General features: G+C 39.8%; 1 protein-coding gene across 6 annotated transcripts in view; it reads right to left on the minus strand.

The window, feature by feature from the left end:
- Positions 1 to 779: 779 nt before the first annotated feature.
- The window catches only part of poln (polymerase (DNA directed) nu), a 42,097-nt gene continuing 19,706 nt past the window's right edge, over positions 780 to 23,170 (minus strand). For 5 of the 6 annotated variants that reach the window (XM_061961010.1, XM_061961011.1, XM_061961012.1 and 2 more), the window contains 7 exons: positions 16,381 to 16,463; positions 9,010 to 9,141; positions 3,439 to 3,549; positions 3,242 to 3,320; positions 2,961 to 3,028; positions 1,317 to 1,378; positions 780 to 1,251 (listed from right to left, as the gene is read on the minus strand). In XM_061961010.1, the coding sequence (XP_061816994.1) occupies positions 1,174 to 1,251; positions 1,317 to 1,378; positions 2,961 to 3,028; positions 3,242 to 3,320; positions 3,439 to 3,549; positions 9,010 to 9,141; positions 16,381 to 16,463 (613 nt within the window). In that variant the 3' untranslated portion in view covers positions 780 to 1,173. Of the gene's footprint in view, positions 1,252 to 1,316; positions 1,379 to 2,960; positions 3,029 to 3,241; positions 3,321 to 3,438; positions 3,550 to 9,009; positions 9,142 to 16,367; positions 16,464 to 23,170 lie in introns of those variants that run through there. The other variant, XM_061961013.1, reaches the window with a different exon arrangement.

A 23,170-nucleotide genomic window follows, 5' to 3' on the forward strand; every position in this document is an offset into this window, starting at 1 on the left:
CGAATGTGGTGGGATGGTACTCGCATCTGAGGTTGCCATGGCAGCTGTGGGGAAGCTCACACGGTTTCCCTTGCCAACTGGACTAGTCTGCCTACCATAGTGACAAAAAGCTCATTAAATGTCCTTAATGTTAACATGCAATCCATCCCGTTAAAAGAAATTGCATGTCAATGAGGCGAAGTTGCATTCATTAGTAAGGAATTTCAACAACAGGGTTGCAGTGTTTGTTTTACCTGTCGACAGACTTGACAATAAATGCAAAGAGATCGGCTTCAAGAACTTACACATACCAGTCTCACGCTCCCCTCAGCAGAGGGAGTTGGCGTGGGGGTGGTGTGTGGGATAAGGGGGAAAGGCAGTGCACCCTTAAACCAACAGAACAATGAGAGAATAGAGGGCCAGATTTCCATAACACTGTCCAGTGCATCAGCATGGTCGCACACGGCAAGCCTGGAACTGGTGGAAAGTAGTTTTACAACAACAGTAGGCAACATTTGAAATAAAACAGCCCGTGGCTTGTGGTGACGTTTGCATTGGCATAATGGGTCTGAATTGACAATATCAAAGAGCGCCTCGGATAAGGAAATTTGGTCAGTGTGCCTGCAAGCCTGTGTGAGAGCATTCATGGTGGATAAAAAAGCGTGGGTGTGTGTGTGTTTGTGAAATGTGTGTGAGCTTGTGTACGGCGATTTGTGGAATGTGTGTGTGAGGGACTTGAATCAAGACAAAGGGGGCTCAAGACTAGAGTGCAGTGTGGGGGAGGAGGTGGAATAGAAGAGTCGACGTAGTATACTGAAAGTGACAACCAGCATGCTTTATTAAGCATACAACAGTAAATAATTCAAATATCACTCTTTCGAACATGTATAGTCACCTCAGCAACAAAGCGAGAGCAACAGTCTCAACAAGAAAGAGTGGAAATGGAGGAGGAAAAGAAAAAAAGAAAGAACTGGTGCAATCTAGTCTTTAGCTGATGCCGTTGCCCTCGGATACGAACGGAGTGAAAAAAGGCTGGGAGCGGGAAGGAGCCGCAGCTGCTGTGTTTCCATGGCAATGTGGATGCAGGACGAATGAGGCGAGACACACAGGCAGAGTGATTCTAAGAAGTTGCTGAATGATGAAGAAAACGTAGAGTGAGAGAGGCGGAGGAGATAGATAAATGTTAAGAGGGCACTAGGAGAAAGAAGGGATGTAAAGCTCAGACATTGAACCCCAGGACTTGCCACGGGAGACTGCCACCTTCAGGGGAACCTGGAGAGATCACATACATAAGTTGAAATACCGCAACCCAATCCAAACGTGTTCTCTGCACTCACTTTGAGATGGACACCTGTATGGTCTATGTGCCGAAGACCCTCCATAGTGCGCTTCACCAGAGCTGGACACACACATGAACAACCACTTTGAATTGTAAAGCCTCTTAGTATGCAGACGTGACTTTTTCATGATGTTACAATAGTAATGTGACTTCTACCCTCATGACAACGCGTCAGACCTGCCAACCGCAGTTTTCTATACTAAAAAATGGGGAGAATGCAGGCTTCGCTACACATTTTAAACTGAAGTTCCGCCAACTATCAGTCAGTCAGGTACAAACATAGAAGCTGTAAATTTGATCATTTTTGTTATGTTACAGCCTCATTCCAAAATGGGATATTGTCCCAAAAATTCTACAGAAATTACCCCATATTGGCTTTTTTATTTTTATTTTGCAAATGTATTAGAAATAAACAATAAAAAAATCACATAAAAATAAGTATTAGCAGCTTTTGCTCAATACTTTGTTGATGTACCTTTGGCAGAAATTACAGCCTCAAGTCTCTTTGAATACGTTGGCATACCTATCTTTGGGCAGTTTCGACCATTCCTCTTTGCAGGACCTCTCAAGCTCCATCAGGTTGGATGGGAAGCGTTGGTTTTCATTCAGGATGTCTCTGTACATTGCTGCATTCATCTTTCCCTCTATCCTGACAAGTCCCCCAGTTCCTGCCGCTGAAGAACATCCCCACAGCATGATGCTGCCACCACCATACTTCACTGTAGGGATGGTATTGGCCTGGTGATTAGTGGTGCCTGGTCTCCTCCAAACATGATGGCTGGCATTCACGCCAAAGAGTTCAATCTTTGTCTTGTCAGACCTGATCATTTCGTTTCTCATGGTCTGAGTGTCTTTCAGGTGCATTTTGGCAAACGTTTTACTAAGAAATGGCTTTCATCTGGCCATTCTACCACACAAGCTTGATTGGTGGATTGCTGCAGAGATGGTTGTCCTTCTGGAAGGTTCCCTTCTCTCCACAGAGGAATGCTGTAGCGCTGACAGAGTGACCATCAGGTTCTTGGTCACCTCCCTGACTAGACTAAGATGAATGCAGCAATGTACAGAGACATCCCGGATGAAAACCAACGCTTCCCATCCAACCTGATGGAGCTTGAGAGGTGCTGCAAAGATGAATGGTTGAAACTGCCCAAAGGTGTGCTAAGCTTGTTGCATCCTATTCAAAAAGACTCAAGGCTCTAATTGCTTCCAAAGGTGCATCAACAAAGTACTGTGCAAATGCTGTGAATACTTATGTATTCCATTTTGGAATAAGGCTGTAACAGAACAATATGTGGAAAAAGTGAAGCACTGTGAATATTTTCCAGATGCACTGTAGCTATGCTAGTTTGTGTCCTCCTTTCCCAATCCTAAAATTACATTGTTATACTCTTTGATGTATAGCATCCATTGCGTTGATCTAAGTACAATAGTGATTCTTGGAGACACACACGATGTCGGCTACATGCACACCAAACAGTGGGCTTCTAGTCGGTCTTACTAAAAGCACTAAACTGTCTAAATTCTAGCAACAAGGCTACATTTTGGACAACATTTGAATGTACTATTGTGGTACCTCTGAGACTTATTTTAAAGATTTGAAAACTCTATAATATGGGAGCAATCCCAATGCAATCAGCGTTACCTGCAAACTCTTGCACGTGCGACTCCTCCACTTCCCATAGCAGCTCATCGTGGAGCTGGGCTATGAGCCTACATTTACAAACACATTCACAACATTATTTATTTTCTCTGCCATGTATTGTGTCAGAACATTTGCATGCAGCAGTGGCAGTCAGCGGGGAATATTTCACGAGTCTATACATTCAGTTGGATGGTAAGCGGGGGAATACCACTTATGTATTCTGGCTATTTCTTCAATGGATAAGAACATATTCTGTTTATAAAGTAGATGACTGGAAGTACCTCACAGAGAGTGAACTGGAGGAGCAGACCAGGTTAAAGACTCGGATCATGGCCATCTTACAGAGGTCAGCTGCAGATCCTGCTCACAGGTCACGAAAAGGTTAGCGGGCAGAGGTGGTGGTGTCCAGCAATGCCAAAAATTGACCTTTTTTGACTTTGTTTTTTGTTTAGATTGCTGATACAGTAAATGTTCCCACCTTGGATCATAAAGTTGACTGCCTGCCTCTCCGCCTGCATGCGAATCGCCCAGTCTGGAGAGTTGATGTTATGCAGAATGCGCCGGCGACCCATGATGGAACACACATAACCTAAAGCACATACAAGTGTTTTTTGTCTGCACAGGCCACATCTTTAATACAGCTTCAATCATTTAGTGTACTCTAATATCATCAGAAAATTTGAGGTGACACTGATAACACAAAATCCCATTATTACATGCAGGTATGCAGCAATTTGTACACACACACAGCAGAGCAGTACATTCCAATGGCTGGACAATGGGCATGGCTTTGCAGCTAAATCCCTCCAGTATCCCTTACTGTGAGGAAAGTCAACCAGAGCATAGAACCTGAATGGCCCAAACACGTAGGAAATGAGCTCACAACAGATAGAAAGAAACAAACACAAAAGACCTCCACTGACCCGTGACACTTGCATGCAACCTTTTCACCGCAATCATGACCTTTGCACTGGGCCCCAGTGCAAAAGACAAATGCTCCTATCGTGTATACATGACTGTAAATCATGCTGGAATGTGCTTGCTGAGAGTGTGTGATGCTGTGTGTATTTAATGTATGTACAGATGTGTGTGAATAAATACACCTTGTTTTCTACTGTGCTTGCGCTCACCACTTTGTAAAACAGCAGGCATCTCTACAAAGGAGTCTACAAAGGTTCCTTACAATTACTAGGTTGCCACCACATGACGTCCTCTCAGATGGCAGACAAACATTAAATATGGCGGCTGTTTATTTACCTTAAGCAGAGCAAATCTGAGCGTAGTTTAAAGGTTTAATGGCGAAAACACAAGCCAGATATCATAAAAAAAATATAGGAATGTGATCCGCACACACATCATAAAAGGGAGTAGAAGTACACTTTGTTACAACTCTATAGTTTATGAATTAAGTATTTAGCCATGAAAGACAATGTTGGACTTATTTGTGCTTTGGCAATGTAGTTGATGGAGGTTAACGAGTGCCGTCACTGTTTTGGGATCGGTGCTATAGTTTGTTAATGGTGTGCAGTTAATGTTTTGTCTCAATGTTTAGCTAGATTAAGATACTTCCCTGTTGTCTAGCAATGTTTGGTTTTCAACAATGTTTAGCTATATCAAGATACAGTATGTTGTTGCTATGGAATATGCAGCCTATGTGAGATTTGTTAATCTAGTTTATATTAACATGTTTTTTTTAATGCTAAACATTGCAGCATATACGCTACACAATGCACACATTTCTTCCATACACGGAAGTCTCCTAAATAAAACATATATACAAACCCCGTTTCCATATAAGTTGGGAAATTGTGTTATATGTAAATATAAACGGAATACAATGATTTGCAAAACATTTTCAACCCATATTCAGTTGAATATGCTACAAAGACAACATATTTGATGTTCAAACTGATAAACATTTTTTTTTTTGCAAATAATCATTAACTTTAGAATTTGATGCCAGCAACACGTGACAAAAGAAGTTGGGTATGGTGGCAATAAATACTGATAAAGTTGAGGAATGCTCATCAAACACTTATTTGGAACATCCCACAGGTGAATAGGCAAATTGGGAACAGGTGGGTGCCATGATTGGGTATAAAAGTAGATTCCATGAAATGCTCAGTCATTCACAAACAAGGATGGGGCAAGGGTCACCACTTTGTCAACAAATGCGTGAACAAATTGTTGAACAGTTTAAGAAAAACCTTTTTCAACCAGCTATTGCAAGGAATTTAGGGATTTCGCCATCTATGGTCCGTAATATCATCAAAGGGTTCAGAGAATCTGGAGAAATCACTGCACGTAGGCAGCTAAGCCCGTGACCTTCGATCCCTCAGGCTGTACTGCATCAACAAGCGACATCAGTGTGTAAAGGATATCACCACATGGGCTCAGGAACACTTCAGAAACTCACTGTCAGTAACTACAGATGGTCGCTACATCGGTAAGTGCAAGTTAAAACTCTCCTATGCAAGGCGAAAACCGCTTATCAACAACACCCACAAACGCAGTCGGCTACGCTGGGCCTGAGCTCATCTAAGATGGACTGATGCAAAGTGGAAAAGTGTTCTGTGGTCTGACGAGTCCACATTTCAAATTGTTTTTGGAAACTGTGGACGTCGTGTCCTCCGGACCAAAGAGGAAAAGAACCATCCGGATTGTTATAGGCGCAAAGTTGAAAAGCCAGCATCTGTGATGGTATGGGGGTGTATTAGTGCCCAAGACATGGGTAACTTACACATCTGTGAAGGCGCCATTAATGCTGAAAGGTACATACAGGTTTTGGAGCAACATATGTTGCCATCCAAGCAACGTTACCATGGACGCCCCTGCTTATTTCAGCAAGACAATGCCAAGCCACGGGTTACATCAACGTGGCTTCATAGTAAAAGAGTGCGGGTAATAGACTGGCCTGCCTGTAGTCCAGACCTGTCTCCCATTGAAAATGTGTGGCGCATTATGAAGCCTAAAATACCACAATGGAGACCCCCGGACTGTTGAACAACTTAAGCTGTACATCAAGCAAGAATGGGAAATAATTCCACCTGAGAAGCTTAAAAAATGTGTCTCCTCAGTTCCCAAACGTTTACTGAGTGTTGTTAAAAGGAAAGGCCATGTAACACAGTGGTGAACATGCCCTTTCCCAACTACTTTGGCACGTGTTGCAGCCATGAAATTCTAAGTTAATCATCATTTGCAAAAAAAAAAAAAAAGTTTATGAGTTTAAACATCAAATATCTTGTCTTTGTGGTGCATTCAATTGAATATGGGTTGAAAAGGATTTGCAAATCATTGTATTCCGTTTATATTTACATATAACACAATTTCCCAACTCATATGGAAACGGGGTTTGTATATACAAGGAGATGGAGGATAAGGAAAGCAATTAAATCATAAACAGGCTTTTACAGTTTATACAGACAATGACAAAGTGGTCACGGCAAACTTGATTGTGTCGTTGACTGAGTTCCACTTGACAAGAGTGACAGGTTTAAAGAACTTCTTGTGTTTTTAAAAATATTTTCGACTTAATAATGGCTCATCTTAGCAACTATAATACATTTTTAAAAAATTCCTATTGGAACATTTTCCACAGGCAAGTACAGTGCATGTATGCAGAATGTATACTCTGCTTTTAAACTGCTTACTAGGGATTATGCTATGTTTGACCTAATGCTTCCGCCCGAGTATATGGCCTCCAGATGTAAAGTCACGTGCAACCCAGCAATTTGATGTTATAAAAAATTATGTGTCCTTAAACCCTATCACTTGGTTGAAAGAAAAAAGTAGGCTTTGCTACACATCTTGAAATGCAACCTGGAGCTGTGCCAGCTATCCAGCAGTCAGCTACATACACAGGAGCTGTAAGTTTATTTAACAAGATGCTACTGTTAAATAAATGCCAGTGTTGCTAACATTTGTGTTCTTCTGTTCCACTCTGTAATGTTATGTTGTTGTATGACGTACAGTAGGGCATCTATGTATGTTGGACAAGTGCAGATTTACAATGTATATGTAGAAAGTGCATCTTGGAGACATACTCTGTCTCTGGTCAAACACAACTAATAAGCATTGAACACACAAAAAATAAAACACACAAAATTCAGTGTCTCCATTAGGGCTTATTAAAAATAATATTTTAACCGTCTACGTTCTGACTTCTAGGCTAGATTTTGAAAAAGGCACTTTGTAGGACCTCTCAGGTTTAGCTGATAACTGTTCAACTACGGTGCTTAAAAATAAAGGGAACACTTAAACAAAACATTGTAAACTCCAAGTCAATTTTACCTCTGTGAAATCAAACTGTCCACTTAGGAAGCAACACGGACAATCAATTTCACATGCTGTTGTGCAAATGGAATAGACAGTCAGTAGTGTTTTTTCACTTTAATTTTGAGTGTGATGGCAAATCCAGACCTCCATGGGTTAATGAATTTGATTTCCAGTGATCATTTTTGTGTAAGTTTTGTTGTCAGCAAATTCAACTATGTAAACAACAAAAGTATTTAATAAGAATATGTCATTAATTCAGATCTAGCATGTGTTATTTTAATGTTCCCCTCCTTTTTTTAGCAGTTTATATGAGACCTTTACATAATGTAGTACCTTTCCAGTGTTTCTCCATATTGTTTTAATTGAGGCATCCTTCTCAAGTGAACAAGTCATTTGAACAGTAATGATTCGCTGCCTATTGTCTTCCTCTGAATGGTGGTGTCACATCATTTCAGCATGCACAACCTACTGAGATCCAATACAAGCTCTGTCAAAAAGCTATTTAATGTACATTATTTGATATATTTGGATTGTGTCTGTGTACTGTACATTCATTATGCTCTGACTAAAACATTTCCAACAAATTTGACAGCGGCCTGCACGTAGAGTCTCGTTAGTCGGAGAGATAAAACACCCAAGTAAATACTATGTGAGGTATCATCCCAGCCAGAATAGATTACTGTACAAGGCAGGTTAGGGGCTGGGGTGTTTAATCAATTTGAATTCTGTGGTAGATTGAGGGAAGAATGGGTGCATAAAAACAAGGTACACTTTTTTTTTTAATCAGAAAGATAGGATGGTAAGTAATAAGAGCATAGGTTAAATTAGGCTGAAGTTGGAAGACTTATTTGTCAAGGTGTCCAGACTTGACTGCAGTAGTGTGGTTGTGTGAGTGTGTCCAAGTCTCAGGTGTGCTGTGTTGGCAGTTAAGGTCCAATATAAATATCTAAGTGTGCCAGGTATTGACAAACTGCTGTTTATTTTACTCCTGCCAATGCATGTGCATTATCAGTCAAGCTTGCATGCACACAGGCACGTGCACACACATAATATAACATATATAAGAATGAGTCATGTGTTTGTAGAAAATGCTGACCCAGGCAAGATAAACCTTCTACAACCCAATATCTGGGCAGGGCCGAAACTAATGCCAAAATAAAAAACATTCAAACAAATGACACACATATATGTCAAATAAAAAAAATGCATATGCATTTTAGAAATAATGTGTCTTTTTTTTTTCATAATTACTTAAATTTACTTCACAGGCCAAGGAAGATATAAATGCAAGGCAAGAAGGCAGGAATTAACTACTTGAAGTTTGGTTTAATTGCTTCCAAGCAGGGTAATGCGACAAATCCACTGCTTGTGTGGGAAGAATTTTGCTCTGTTATTTTAGATTAAGGTTTAAAGGAACTGTCGAGAAATTTTTCCACTGTGCCATTCCCATCCAATGACTTGTGTAAGACGGGATTTTAGGCGCTGACCACCTCCAAAATAAGACAATGCTGAAAAAACTTAATGTATGTGCCTGTCACTCACGCACATCAAACCACACTATCATCATCATCGGGCAGATGGTTAGTATTCATCTAGTGTGTTTTCTATTGATATGTTGCTTGTCTTTGTTTTATCTCACATTAGATGACTATGAGGTTTGGAGCTCATCTTTGTCTTAGTCAGTCAGATGTTTGACAAAAACAAGCTTGTAAGTGGGCTCAAAATGGTTAGGGGCCACTGCTTTAGGATAACTGGCTTATTTTTGGAGACACACCCTGTTTGTGGCTCTGCTGGATGGTCGTCTGAATGAAGGTCTGGATTTCTCGGTACGTCTGGAGGAAGGTGTCTTGGAATTGGACGGTCTGCTCGACGCTCACACCCAGAATGCCGGACAGGCGCTCACGGCCTGCAAGAAGACACCACAAAGTATTAGTTCACCTCAAATGTTGGACTATTTATTGGTTCCAGTTTTGTGGAAAATATCCATCTATACTGAACAAAAATATAAACGCAACACTTTTGTTTTTGCTCCCATTTTTCATAGTAGATAGATAGATAGTACTTTATTGATTCCTTCAGGAGAGTTCCCTCAGGAAAATTAAAATTCCAGCTGCAGTGTACAAAATTGAGATCGAATTTAAAAAGTAAAAAGTAAATAATGGAGGTATGGTAAATGGGTTGTACTTGCATAGCGCTTTTCTACCTTTTTGAAGGAACTCAAAGCGCTTTGACACTATTTCCACATTCACACACACGCATTCACACATTCACACACTAATGGAAACAAAATAGAAAAATATTACAATAGAATAAAAATAAAAAGCAACAATGAGAAAAAAATATAACAGTAAAATAAGAATATAACAAGAGAAACTAGGCAGTAGTGACCATGTTATGAAAAAGTATTGCACTGTTATTGTTTTGCATCCCCTGTCATCCTATTACCCACCCTCCCCCGCAGAGAGAAGTTGTACAGTCTAATGGCGTGTGGGACAAAGGAGTTTTTTTGTCTATTAGTTCTGTGAGGTGAGCTTCAACATCTAAAACTTTTACTATATACACAAAATACCTATTCCCTTCAAATATTGTTCACAAATCTGTCTAAATCTGTGTTAGTGAGCATTTCCTCTTAGCCAAAATAATCAATTCCACCTCACAGGTGTGGCATATCAAGATGCTGATTAAACAGCATGATTATTGCACAGGTGTGCCTTCGGCTGCCCACAATGAAAGGCCACTCTGAAATGTGCAGTTTTGATTTATTGGGAGTCTGGGGAGTTAGATAAGCAGTCAGCATATTGTGTGTCCATCATTTGCCTCACGCATAGCAACACATCTCCTTCGCATAGCGTTAATCAGGTTGTTGATTGTGGCCTGTGAAAAAGTGGTCCACTCCTCTTCAATGGCTGTGCAAAGTTGCTGGAATATGGCAGGAATTGGAACACGCTGTCAAATACGCCGATTCACAGCATACCAAACATCAGTGAGTATGATGGCCATGCAAGAACTGTGATGGTTTCCGCTTCCAGGAATTGTGTACAGATCCTTGCAACACAGATCCTTCCTTTCCTTGCCCTTATGTGGGCTCTGTACCGAGGATGTCGTTGTGGCTTGTGCAGCCCTTTGAGACACTTGTGATTTAGGGCTATATAAATAAACATTGATTGATAGAGTGATTGAACATGGGCCATGCATTGTCATGCTACAACATGCAGCTTGCATTGTCAGGCTGCAACCTGAGGTGATGGTCTCGGGTGAATGGCACAACAATGGGCCTTTCGTCACAGTATCTCTGTGCACTCAAAATGGCATCAATAAAATGCACTTGCGCTCGTTGTCCATAACATACGCCTGCCCATACCATAACCCAACCCCCACCAGGGTACACTCGATTCACAACATTGACATCAGCAAACCCCTCTCCCACACACAGTGTTTGCCATCTGCCCTGAGCAGTAATAAACCAGGATTCACCCGTAAAGAGAACACCTCTCCAATGTGCCAGGTGCCATCGAATGTGAGCATTTGCCCGCTCAAGTCGGTCATGACGAGGAACTGCAGTCAGTTAGCGACCCCGATGAGGACGACGAGCATGCAGAGGAGCTTCCCTGAGACAGTTTCTCACAGTTTGTGCTGAAATTCTTTGATTATGCAAACCAATTTTTGCAGCAGCTTTTCGGGGGGCTGGTCTTAGATGATCATGGAGAAGCACCTGCTGGATGTGGAGGTCCGGGGCTGGTGTGGTTACACGTAGTCTGCAGTTGTGAGGCTGGTTGGATGTACTGCCAAATTTTCTGAAACGCCTTTTGAGACGGCTTATGCAGAGAAATTAGCATTCAATTCACGGGCAACAGCTCTGCATGCTCCCTCGAAAAATACGACATCTGTGGCATTGTGCTGTGTGAAAAAACTGCACATTTTAGTGTAGCCTTTTATTTTGGGCAGCCTAAGGCACACCTGTGCAAGATTAGGATGGATTATCTTGGCAAAGAAGAAATGCTCACTAACACAGATTTAGACAGATTTGTGAACAATATTTGAGAGGAATAGCTATTTGGTGTATATAGTAAAAGTTTTAGATCTTTGAGTTCAACTCATGAAAAATCGGAGCAAAAACAAAAGTGTTGCGTTTATATTTTGTTCAGTGTATAATTCATGTACTGCATGTGTAATGGCAATGTGCAGATATACTATTTGTACAGCCAAGGGTCCTAAAGTAGGGTACGCAAATTTTAGGCAGTTCATAAATAAAAATTAAAAACAGCGTGAATACATGAGCATCTATAAACCTGGAGGTACAACCTGCTCTTGAACGCCTCATCTTGTGAAGAGCGTCGAATGCCTATTGATCCTGCACACGAAGAAAGGAAACTAGCACAAAGTTGTTCATTGTTCTGTGTGAGTTATATGAATAAACAACAGGGATGTGAATCTAGCAACTTTCAATTCAATTCTGAGTCTTCGAGTTATGAATCGATTCTCGATTCCAAATGATTATCGCAATATATTATTCGATATATAAATTATAATGAAAACATTTGTATTTGAAATCGATTCTTGAACATTTTTCATCGATTCAGAATTGTAATAAATTAAAGGCACAATTTGGATGGGAATCAATAAAGATATTACAAATATCATTCATATTGTGAGCTAAGTGAGAGCTGGTCTTCTTACATGGTGCTGTTACTAATGACTGCATTTTCTGAGCTATGAGCCTGTAATTTGTTTGACTGTACCAGTACTATACGTCTGAATTTGATTTTACTTGGCGACAATGTGTTATAGGTACAAAAGTTCTGTTGCACAATTTAATGAAACCTTTAGTGCTACGCAGATTATTAGAAACCAACTATGTTTCATTTTAAAATAAGCCACATGATTTTTTTATGGTCAGAAAATCTATACAGACCATGCCTTTATTAAACAACACTGTTTCTCTGAACATCAGTGACATGGCAGAGGATGTTTTAAAAGGCTACTACAATACATACGAGCCAGTGAATTTTACGCACTAAAGCTAGATAAGTGAAAAGATACAGCGAGCATGTGTTGTGTGCAAAGAAATGTGTGCACATTGATTAAGTGACAAACAAGGCATACTTTTCTATAAAGATTTTTTCCCCCCAAAAAAATCAATCATATAATAACAAACTACCGTAAATACACCAAACAGGCGAGAAATAATTCAGAGAAAGATTTTTCATTATGTGCTTAAACACTGACTTATGTTTAAGTGTACAGGGGTACTCGGTACATGGCTTCAGGTCAAATATCTGAAGGGGTGTAGTTCTGAGAAGTATAGGCTTCACTGGTGTACATTACTATATATCTATAAATTGTAGTAGCAGTGTGTGTTCTATACCAGTGATTCTCAAACTGTGGTACTTGAACCACTAGTGGTATGCTTCCATTTCGTGGTATGCCAAAGAATCACTTAATACAAGTACTGTGCAATGTTTTATTTTCCTATATTAAAACACAGTGTTACTGTTCCAACTGCGCCTAATGTTACTGTGCTAAACAATATCAAATATACTAGTTAAATAAAACCTTTGCCTCGTTTTAATGATTACTTAGACCTACTACACTACTGTATTTCAATCTTTGTCATTGTGGTGGTACTTGGAGAGCCAATTTTTTTCTGAGTTGGTACTTGGTGAAAAAAGTTTGGGAACTACTGTTCTACACTATACACAAGGACTAAGGTTACCAGTAATATAGTAATATCTCTGGATGTATAGTTATAGTATGTGTGTTGCAAAAACCACATTCTAGTCAAATTAGGTCATTTTGGGGAGTTACCAATGCTCCCCTGCCATTCTCATACACACAGCAATCGGCCTTTCGAGGTTGCCCTCCTGTCTTTTAGTCTGGTTTTACCTTTATGAGTGGGATTCCTCCTGCCCCTCTGCTATAAAAGGTCAACGTGTAATTAAAACGAAAGACATACAAATCTGTTGTAATCACCTGACCCTTTTGTACAGTATATGTATGTGTCTACAGCACAGCTATGTCCCTCCTCCCTGCATGGCCTGATTATTGTCTTATAGAGAAAGCTTCATCCTAGTATTCCGTATCCATGGCAACACATCCCTCCACCAGGAGCTGTCTGTCTATGCTGATCAGGAGCTCCCTCCATTTGTCTTTCCATTTCCCTCCTTTTTGCAAGCTCGGCCCCACCCACCCACTCGTCGCCGTTCCCCTGTTCCCTACATTCGCTCTCTTCCTCTCCCGTCCTCCAGGCTGTATGGTTTGCCTACAAGAAATGTACAATTCCCAATCTCTCTCTGGTCACACTTGCCATTCTAACCATTACCACACTTGCCTTGACCTGTGGGTGCTTCATTATTGAATATTGTGTAAACTGTGTTTATTTATTTATCACTTCATCATACTCTTGCTTCATCTTTTCTTGCATTTACAGTAAATCATATACTATGGGGGTCAAGTACTTAAACAAATGAAGCATTATACAGTTTATGAAAATAATGTGTAATGTTAACATTGTGGTGCCTTTAAGACACTTTGGAAAAAATCTGTAAATCTAGAGTACCCGGTAAGTATTCTAAGTAGTCCCGCCAGGCAGTAAAACCTGGTGAAGAGTAGCGGATGGACATTAAAGCACAGGTTCTCCTCCATCACACAGGTGGAAGCACAATGTACACATGCACACATGGATGCATTATGTACTAACACATGCACATGCATTATTAAAAAAAATGACTTTTTAACATAACAGAAACCAATTTTTTCAACAAATCTCAAATGTTTTAGTATTAGGTTGTGTTTTACAAGTGAGCAGAAGTCCCAACTGCATGTACATTTGTGTGAAACTGGCCCGCAGTTGCACCACCTTAAGCAAGGAGAATATGGTGGTTTTAAGTCACTGATAACTACGGTATACGTCGCTAATGCAAAAACAGTCCATGTGCACTCACGGTAAAAAGCATGTGTGGGACGCATAAATGGGTCACACGTGGCACACGCACACGCTGAGTATTATACATTCATCTTGTGTACTTATTTTTTTCATGCATGCGTCATCCTCGTTTGTTTTGTTGGTCAACATCTGAGGTACGGTTCATGATAATTTGATGATTTTTTTTTCTCAGTTATCTCGGACAGTGAGACCGATGCTATTCACAGTAACAAAGGGAAGTATTAATTTACTTATCTGGGGACTGCTGTGATCTATTAAACAGCCCTGTCTCTTCTGTATCACACCATTTTACACCTTCCTCTGCAACTGGATTTTAGACTTTTTAACGAATCGCACACAGTATGTGAAAATAGGCGAGCACATTTCTGCCACACCATCAAAACCGGTGCCCCACAGGGTTGTGTGCTAAGCCCTGCGCTCTTCACCCTCTTCACACATGACTGCATAGCCTCTTCAACATCCAATCTCACTGTCAAATATGCCGACGACACCACGGTGCTTGGGCTCATCAGTAATAATGATGAGACAGCATACAATGCAGAGGTCCAACAGCTGGCTTCATGGTGTGCTAACAATAACTTGGTTCTTAACACTAACAAAACCAAATAATTAATTGTAGACTTCCGCAGGAAAGGGCAGAACAAACACCCTCCACTTTTAATTAACAATCTCGTAGAAAGGGTCAAGCATTTCAAATTCTTAGGGGTGAACATAACAGAAGATCTATGCTGGGACACTAACACTGCTTCTACAGTCGGAAAGGCCCAACAACGTCTTTTATTTTTAAGGAAACTAAAATGCGCAAACATTCCGCAGAAATCAATGGTCAACTTTTACAACTGTGCCATCAAGAAGCAAGAAGATTGGCTTCTGGGCACAACATTATTATATATGACCCAATCCAAAAGACTTTTCCCACTCATGGGGTAAATTAACTATAGCCAACAAATAAAGTCAACGCACGGTCGGACATAACACACCTCCTGGTCATTGAACTTTGTGGACATTATAAAACACGTTTACATAATTTTAAATTACACATTAATTCCTTACAGTGCATGATGGGTAATATATGCAAAACACCCTCTCCACACTTTCCCATGTTTGGCGCATTTTGATTGATTGATTGATTGAAGCTGCTTGATATTTGTGATTTATTACAAAACAAGGTAGGAGAACATTTTTTACATATTCTTGATATATGTTTTATCGTTTATACTTCACATTGCATTGTCGTCGCATTCTAACGTGGGGGTGGGTTAAAGTGAAAGTAGTTGAAGTTATGTGTAGTTGTTCAGTCTGTTATAGCTTAATTCAATCAATGCAAACTGAAGTGTTACTTTGGGACAAAAGATTGTTGTAACGTCACAATCAACGCTCTGCTGTGTGACAAAAAAGTGTCATAATATGTGTGTGTGTAACAACAGTGTTTTGGCCATTACACTTGAAAATATGGCTTTATTGCAGTTTGAACTGTATTGTTACATGTTTGGCAAACTTGCCTCCTCAATCTTGGTATGAAATTAATATGTAGACTTGGACGGCATGGCGCAGTGGAAGAATGGCCGTGCGCGACCCGAGGGTCCCTGGTTCAATCCCCACCTAGTACCAACCTCGTCATGCCCGTTGTGTCCTGAGCAAGACACTTCACCCTTGCTCCTGATGGGTGCTGGTTAGCGCCTTGCATGGCAGCTCCCTCCATCAGTGTGTGCATGTGTGTGTGAATGGGTAAATGTGGAAGTAGTGTCAAAGCGCTTTGAGTACCTTGAAGGTAGAAAAGCGCTATACAAGTACAACCCATTTATCATTTATTTAAAGCATTGCGATCGCAGATTACGTGTAAAAACAGCTGTGTAAACGTGATCACAGATCACTCTGAGACATCACAAATAGTTAAGAGACACTAAATAATAATTTAAAAAAAACTGAAGTTAGTGTAGTGATTTCTAGATCAAATTTAGATGCTTATCTAATTACATTACACATATATTTCATATCTATATGTGTATATATAATATAAATGTATCATATATGTATATAATATATTAATATAATATCTATATATTCACACATAGGCTCTATACTGTATATGTGTTTGTATATTGTTACTTTACATGCAGATGGCTTTCGGTCCCCGGACAAATTTTGTTAGCTCAATGCGGCCCCCAAGTCAAAAAGTTTTTACCCACATTTTATACTAACCTGCTCCGTACACAAGAGAGTACACAATGCGCTTTGCGTGTTCCCGGTCCTCTGAAGTCACCTCTTGCTCGCTCACTCCCTTCCTGGAAAATAAAATACTTTAATGAATCTTACTTGAAACATACAGTTGCATAGATGCAAGGCAAACATAAATGGTGGAAATAAAAATGGAAAGGCAAAGGGACACAAAAGGAAGCAAGCAGTAAACAAGAAGTGACAGATAATGTGAGGAGTGAAAACATCCCACAAAGTGGGGTTTCTGAGGGCCAGGGGGAGCTGCCACATCCATGTCAGGGTGCCTTTTATCAAGCTCTCTGAAAAACAGTCTGTTGCCTGAGAGGGCATGACATACAATTCCCGCATATTCACTAAAGCATTTATTTATCTTTAGATCGTCAAAATTTGGCTATTATTCATAGAACATACAAAGATAAATGTTAAGTGAACCGCACAGGTTGAGATCAGTTAACACTTTTTAAAACTTCAAACAGAGTTCTAGTCTACTGGATTTTCACTGCCCCCTGCTGGATAATCAACATCAGCAACACTGTAGGAATCAAACCAAAGCATCCTTTTTGCCTGAATTCTGTCTTCAAGGTCAATAGACCGAGACATAAAACAAAAATGTGCTGCTTTTATTTGAATCTACAACAAAATTTTACTTGCTGTGGTGGGCGTCGCCTAATCCTTGCTAATTTCCAAAGAAGCCAAATTTAGATTTCAGTAGGCTGTTTTCACGCATTCATTGATCCTACTTTCAGATGAGCAGCTTGAATAAAATGTTCAAATTTTGTCCAAGTCTTAAGAAGATAAGTGACTTTCTAAATTAAAGAAGACTCTCATTCGGTGGTGGCCAGAAATCATTTGGCGGCAAACTAATTGTTTTTCTGCCGCTCTCACACACTTGAATTCTATCTTTTTTAACAGCCTGGCCCGGAACCCGTTGTCCTTTGAATGACTAAGAGGATTAGAAGATTGCAGGAAAAAGACGGGAGAACTTGTGGACAGGAATCAAAAATACAAATGAGACAAAAGGGCCAACACAGAGCGAAAACGAGTGATCAGGCATATTGAGTGATATTACATTTATTAAAGTGAGATAATTCGGAAGACACAATGGTGCAGCTAATGTGGTAATCAGTTTACGTCTAAGTGCACTGTAATCTCTTACAAACATATAAAGACACACTCTCACCAAAAATGTTCAAAAAGTTCCTCTAGCTCAGGGGTGTCCCACCCGTGGAGGATAGAGGGCAATTGATGTAGTTAGCGTAGTTGTCATAACAACAGGGGTTGCAAAGTTTTAAATTTAAAGATAAGAGGAACAGTTGGTGCATTTCAGTGGCGGCTACTGGTCGTTCAAGTAATGGATGGTCATTTTCAGCTACTCTCTAAACACGAATGCAGTCTCAAAAAACAGAAACAAGATACAAACCCCAAAACCAGAGACGTTGGAACATTGTGTAAATCGTAAATAAAAACAGAATACAATGATTTGCAAATCCTTTTCAACCTATATTCAATTCAATAGACTGCAAAGACAAGATACTTAATGTTTGAACTGGAAAACTTTGTTATTTTTTTCAAATATTAGCTCATTTGGAATTTGATGCCTGTAACATGTTTTAAAAAAGGCTGAGAAAGTTGAGGAATGCTAATCAAACACCTATTTGGAACATCTCACAGGTGAACAGGATAATTGGGAACAGGTGGGTGCCATGATTGGGTATACAATAAAAGCAGCTTCCATGAAATGCTCAGTCATTCACAAACAAGGATGGGGCGAGTGGTCACCACTTTGTGAAGAAATGCGTAAACAAATTGTCGAACAGTTTAAGAACAACATTTCGCAACGAGAACAACATTTCGCAACTAGCTACAGCAAGGAATTTCACCATCTACGGTCTGTAATATTATCAAAAGGTTCAGAGAATCTGGAGAAATCACTGCACGTAAGCGATGATATTACGGACCTTCGATCTCTCGGGCGGTACTGCATCGAAAATCAACATCAGTGTGTAAAGGATATCACCACATGGGCTCAGGAACACTTCAGAAAACCACTGTCAGTAACTACATTTGGTCGCTACATCTGTAAGTGCAAGTTAAAACTCTACTATGCAAAGCCAAAGCCATTTATCAACAACACCCAAAAACGCTGCCGGCTTCGCTGGGCCACTGATGCAAAGTGTTCTGTGGTATGTCGAGTCCACATTTCAAATTATTTTTAGAAACTGTGGACGTCGTGTCTTCTGGAACAAAGAGGAAAAGAACCATCCGGATTGTTATAGGCGCAAAGTTCAAAAGCAAGCATCTGTGATGGTATGGGACCTCAGACTGTTGAACAACTTAAGCTGTACATCAAGCAAGAATGGGAACAAATTCCATCTGAAAAACTTCAAAATTGGTCTCCTCAGTTCCCAAACGTTTACTGAGTGTTGTTTAAAAGGAAAGGTGATGTAACACAGTGGTAAAAATGCCCCTGTGCCAACTTTTTTGCAACGTGTTGCTGCCATTAAATTCTAAGTTAATGATTATTTGCAAAAAAAAAATATATATGTTTCTCAGTTCGAACATTAAATATCTTGTCTTTGCAGTCTATTCGATAGAATATAGGTTGAAAAGGATTTGCAAATCATTGCATTCTGTTTTTATTTACGAATTACACAACATGCCAACTTCACTGGTTTTGGGTTTTGTATAAAGATGCTAGATTTTACAAAGAAAACGTCACTTAAAAGATTGTAAAATTCTCCATATCAACTCGGAACAACCGAATGAAACTTGAAAAATGCTCGGGCAGTGGTTTATACTTCAAGATTGCTGATTCACTAATTTTACTGTCGATTAAAAAGGCATTTAGACTCAGACAGATCATCTAATCATCATGCTCAGCGTCCAGGCCAGCCGAAGCCAAGCCCACTTTACATACACTTCCAGAGACTTCAAGCATCCAATGAGCGGGACAAAGCCGATGATTGTCTAGGTTGGCTGCAGTGGAACAACCATCTCTATGCTGTCCCACTGAAGTCAATAGATGCTCAGCTTCAACACTGTTTAATGCACTGTGACGGTACCACTATCAACGAGAAGAAAGTCACATCAGCTGTTGCAAAAGTAGCTGATTCTGAACAGAAATTCAACTTATTGTCGCGCATATTTAGTCAATGAAATTATAAAAACTATAGTTAATTATTTGACATTTTAGGGGAAGTTGACCTTTCTTTGCAGTCTTTGAGCAAGAAGACTGCCAATGGTGCATGTGCAGTATATATATATATATACACACACTGTATATATATATATATATATATATATATATATATTCTACAACTCTTATTTGTTTGTGATAGAGTGATTGGAGCACATGTTTGTCAAAAAAAACATTCATGAAGTTTGGTTCTTTTATGAATTTATTATGGGTCTACTGAAAATGTGACTAAATCTGCTGGATCAAAAGTATACATACAGCAATGTTAATATTTGGTTACATGTCCCTTGGCAAGTTTTACTGCAATAAGACGCTTCTGGCAAGCTTCTGGTTTAATTTTTGACATTGGTATTGTGGTCAAACAGCTCAGTTTTTGTTTCATCTGACATCACATGGACATAGATAAGACCATCTGGAGGAAAGTTCTGTGGTCAGATGAAACAAAATTTGAGCTGTTTGGCCACAATACCCAGCAATATGTTTGGAGGAGAAAAGGTGAGGCCTTTAATCCCAGGAACACCGTTAAGCATGGTGGTGGTAGTATTATGCTCTGGGCCTGTTATACTGCCAATGGAACTGGTGCTTTAAATGGGACAATGTAAAAAGGAAGATTACCTTCAAATTCTTCAGGACAACCTAAAATCATCAGCCCGGAGGTTGGGTCTTGGGTGCAGTTGGGTGTTCCAACAGGACAATGACCCCAAACACATGTCAAAAGTGGTAAAGGGATGGCTAAATCAGGCTAGAATTAAGGTTTTAGAGTGGCCTTCCAAAACTCCTGAACTTAAACCCCATTGAGAAAATGTGGACAATGCTGAAGACACAAGTCCGTATCAGAAAACCAACAAATTTACCTGAACTGCACCAATTTTGTCAAGAGGAGTGGCCAAAAATGTAACCAGAATATTGCCAGAAGCTTGTGGATGGCTACCAAAAGCGCCTTATTGCAGTGAAATTCGTCAAAGAACATATAACCAAATATTAACATTGCTGTATGTATACTCTTGACCCAGCAGATATGGTCATATTTTCAGTAGACCCATAATCAATTGATAAAAGAACCAAACTTCATGAATGTTTTTTGTGACCAACAAGTATGTGCTCCAATCACTCTAGCACAAAAAAATAAGAGTTGTAGAAAGTATTGGAAACTCAACACAGCCATGACATTATGTTCATATATATATATATATACACACACACACACACACAGGTAAAAGCCAGTAAATTAGAATATTTTGAAAAACTTGATTTATTTCAGTAATTGCATTCAAAAGGTGTAACATATATTTATTCATTGCACACAGACTGATGCATTCAAATGTTAATTTTGATGATTTGAAGTGGCAACAAATGAAAATCCAAAATTCCGTGTGTCACAAAATTAGAATATTACTTAAGGCTAATACAAAAAAGGGATTTTTAGAAATGTTGGCCAACTGAAAAGTATGAAAATGAAAAATATGAGCATGTACAATACTCAATACTTGCTTGGAGCTCCTTTTGCCTCAATTACTGCGTTAATGCGGCGTGGCATGGAGTCGATGAGTTTCTGGCACTGCTCAGGTGTTATGAGAGCCCAGGTTGCTCTGATAGTGGCTTTCAACTCTTCTGCGTTTTTGGGTTTGGCATTCTGCATCTTCCTTTTCACAATACCCCACAGATTTTCTATGGGGCTAAGGTCAGGGGAGTTGGCGGGCCAATTTAGAACAGAAATACCATGGTCCGTAAACCAGGCACGGGTAGATTTTGCGCTGTGTGCAGGCGCCAAGTCCTGTTGGAACTTGAAATCTCCATCTCCATAGAGCAGGTCAGCAGCAGGAAGCATGAAGTGCTCTAAAACTTGCTGGTAGACGGCTGCGTTGACCCTGGATCTCAGGAAACAGAGTGGACCGACACCAGCAGATGACATGGCACCCCAAACCATCACTGATGGTGGAAACTTTACACTAGACTTCAGGCAACGTGGATCCTGTGCCTCTCCTGGCTTCCTCCAGACTCTGGGACCTCGATTTCCAAAGGAAATGCAAAATTTGCTTTCGTCAGAAAACATGACTTTGGACCACTCAGCAGCAGTCCAGCTCTTTTTTTCCTTAGCCCAGGTGAGACGCTTTTCGCGCTGTTTCTTGGTCAACAGTGGCTTGACACGAGGTATGCGGCAGTTGAAACCCATGTCTTTCAAGCGTCTCTTGGTGGTGGATCTTGAAGCACTGACTCCAGCAGCTGTCCACTCCTTCTGAATCTCCCCCACATTTTTGAATGGGTTTTTTTTCACAATCTTGACCAGGGCGCGGTGATCCCTATCGTTTGTACACTTTTTCTGACCACAGTTTTTCCTTCCCTTTGCCTCTCCATTAATGTGTTTGGACACAGAGCTCTGAGAACAGCCAGCCTCTTCAGCAATAACCTTTTGTGTCTTTCCCTCCTTGTGCAATGTGTCGATGGTTGCCTTTTGGACAGCTGTCAAATCTGAAGTCTTCCCCATGTTTGTGTAGGCTTCAGAACTGGACTGAGAGACCATTTAAAGCCCTTTGCAGGTGTTTTGAGTTAATCAGCTGATTAGTTTGTGGCACAAGGTGTCTTCAAAATTTAACCCTTACACAATATTCTAATTTTGTGACACACGGAATTTTGGATTTTCATTTGTTGCCACTTCAAATCATCAAAATTAAATGAAATAAACATTTGAATGCATCAGTCTGTGTGCAATGAATACATATAATGTACAAGTTACACCTTTTGAATGCAATTACTGAAATAAATCAAGTTTTTCAAAATATTCTAATTTACTGGCTTTTACCTGTATATGTATATTTTTTTGTTAATATTACTTCTTTAGTTTTTTACTTTTGCAATTGGATATTTAGAAGCTCTTGGGGGGAGCTTTTTGTTTTGTTGTGTTTTTTCATGTTTATTTTATTGCCTGCAGTGTACGAGTGTATGTTTGTGTGTGTGTGGATGAGAGATTGTTTATGTGTTTGCTTGAATGGTCCAGTTGTGTGCATGTTTGTGTTGTGTGTCTGTGGCCCACAGTCCTTGACCATATGCCCTCTTCTCTTGTTCATGTTTCATGAACAGAGGAATGATTTATCTGACCATGATCACACACCCTCTTCTTCCTTTCATGTTTCTGAAATAACTCTATATGGATAGTTCTGATAGTGAATTCTCCTCTGAAATAGAGGAGAATGAAGATTTGATAAACTCCCACAATTTGGAATCGATCAGTTTCTCAGACCACATCAACTACAAATCACAAAGATTTATGAGCAAAATGGACCCAGATAGAAATGCTCCTCAAAACACCAACAATGATTGTTTATATTATACTGACGTCACATTTGATAAAACATTTATGCAAGATAATAACATATCTTTAGTACATTTTAATAGCAGGAGTCTATACTCTCATTTTGATGATATCCAGGACTATTTGAATCAATTCAAATCTCCATTTAATATTATAGGTATTTCAGAGACATGAATGAATGAGAATACAAGTAATGAGTTTGAATTAAATGGGTATGAAATGTTTTGCACCAACCGTAAAAATAAGAGAGGAGGAGGTGTGGCTCTGTA

This window comes from Nerophis lumbriciformis, linkage group LG05 (genome assembly GCF_033978685.3).
Source record: "Nerophis lumbriciformis linkage group LG05, RoL_Nlum_v2.1, whole genome shotgun sequence".
NCBI lineage: Eukaryota > Metazoa > Chordata > Actinopteri > Syngnathiformes > Syngnathidae > Nerophis > Nerophis lumbriciformis.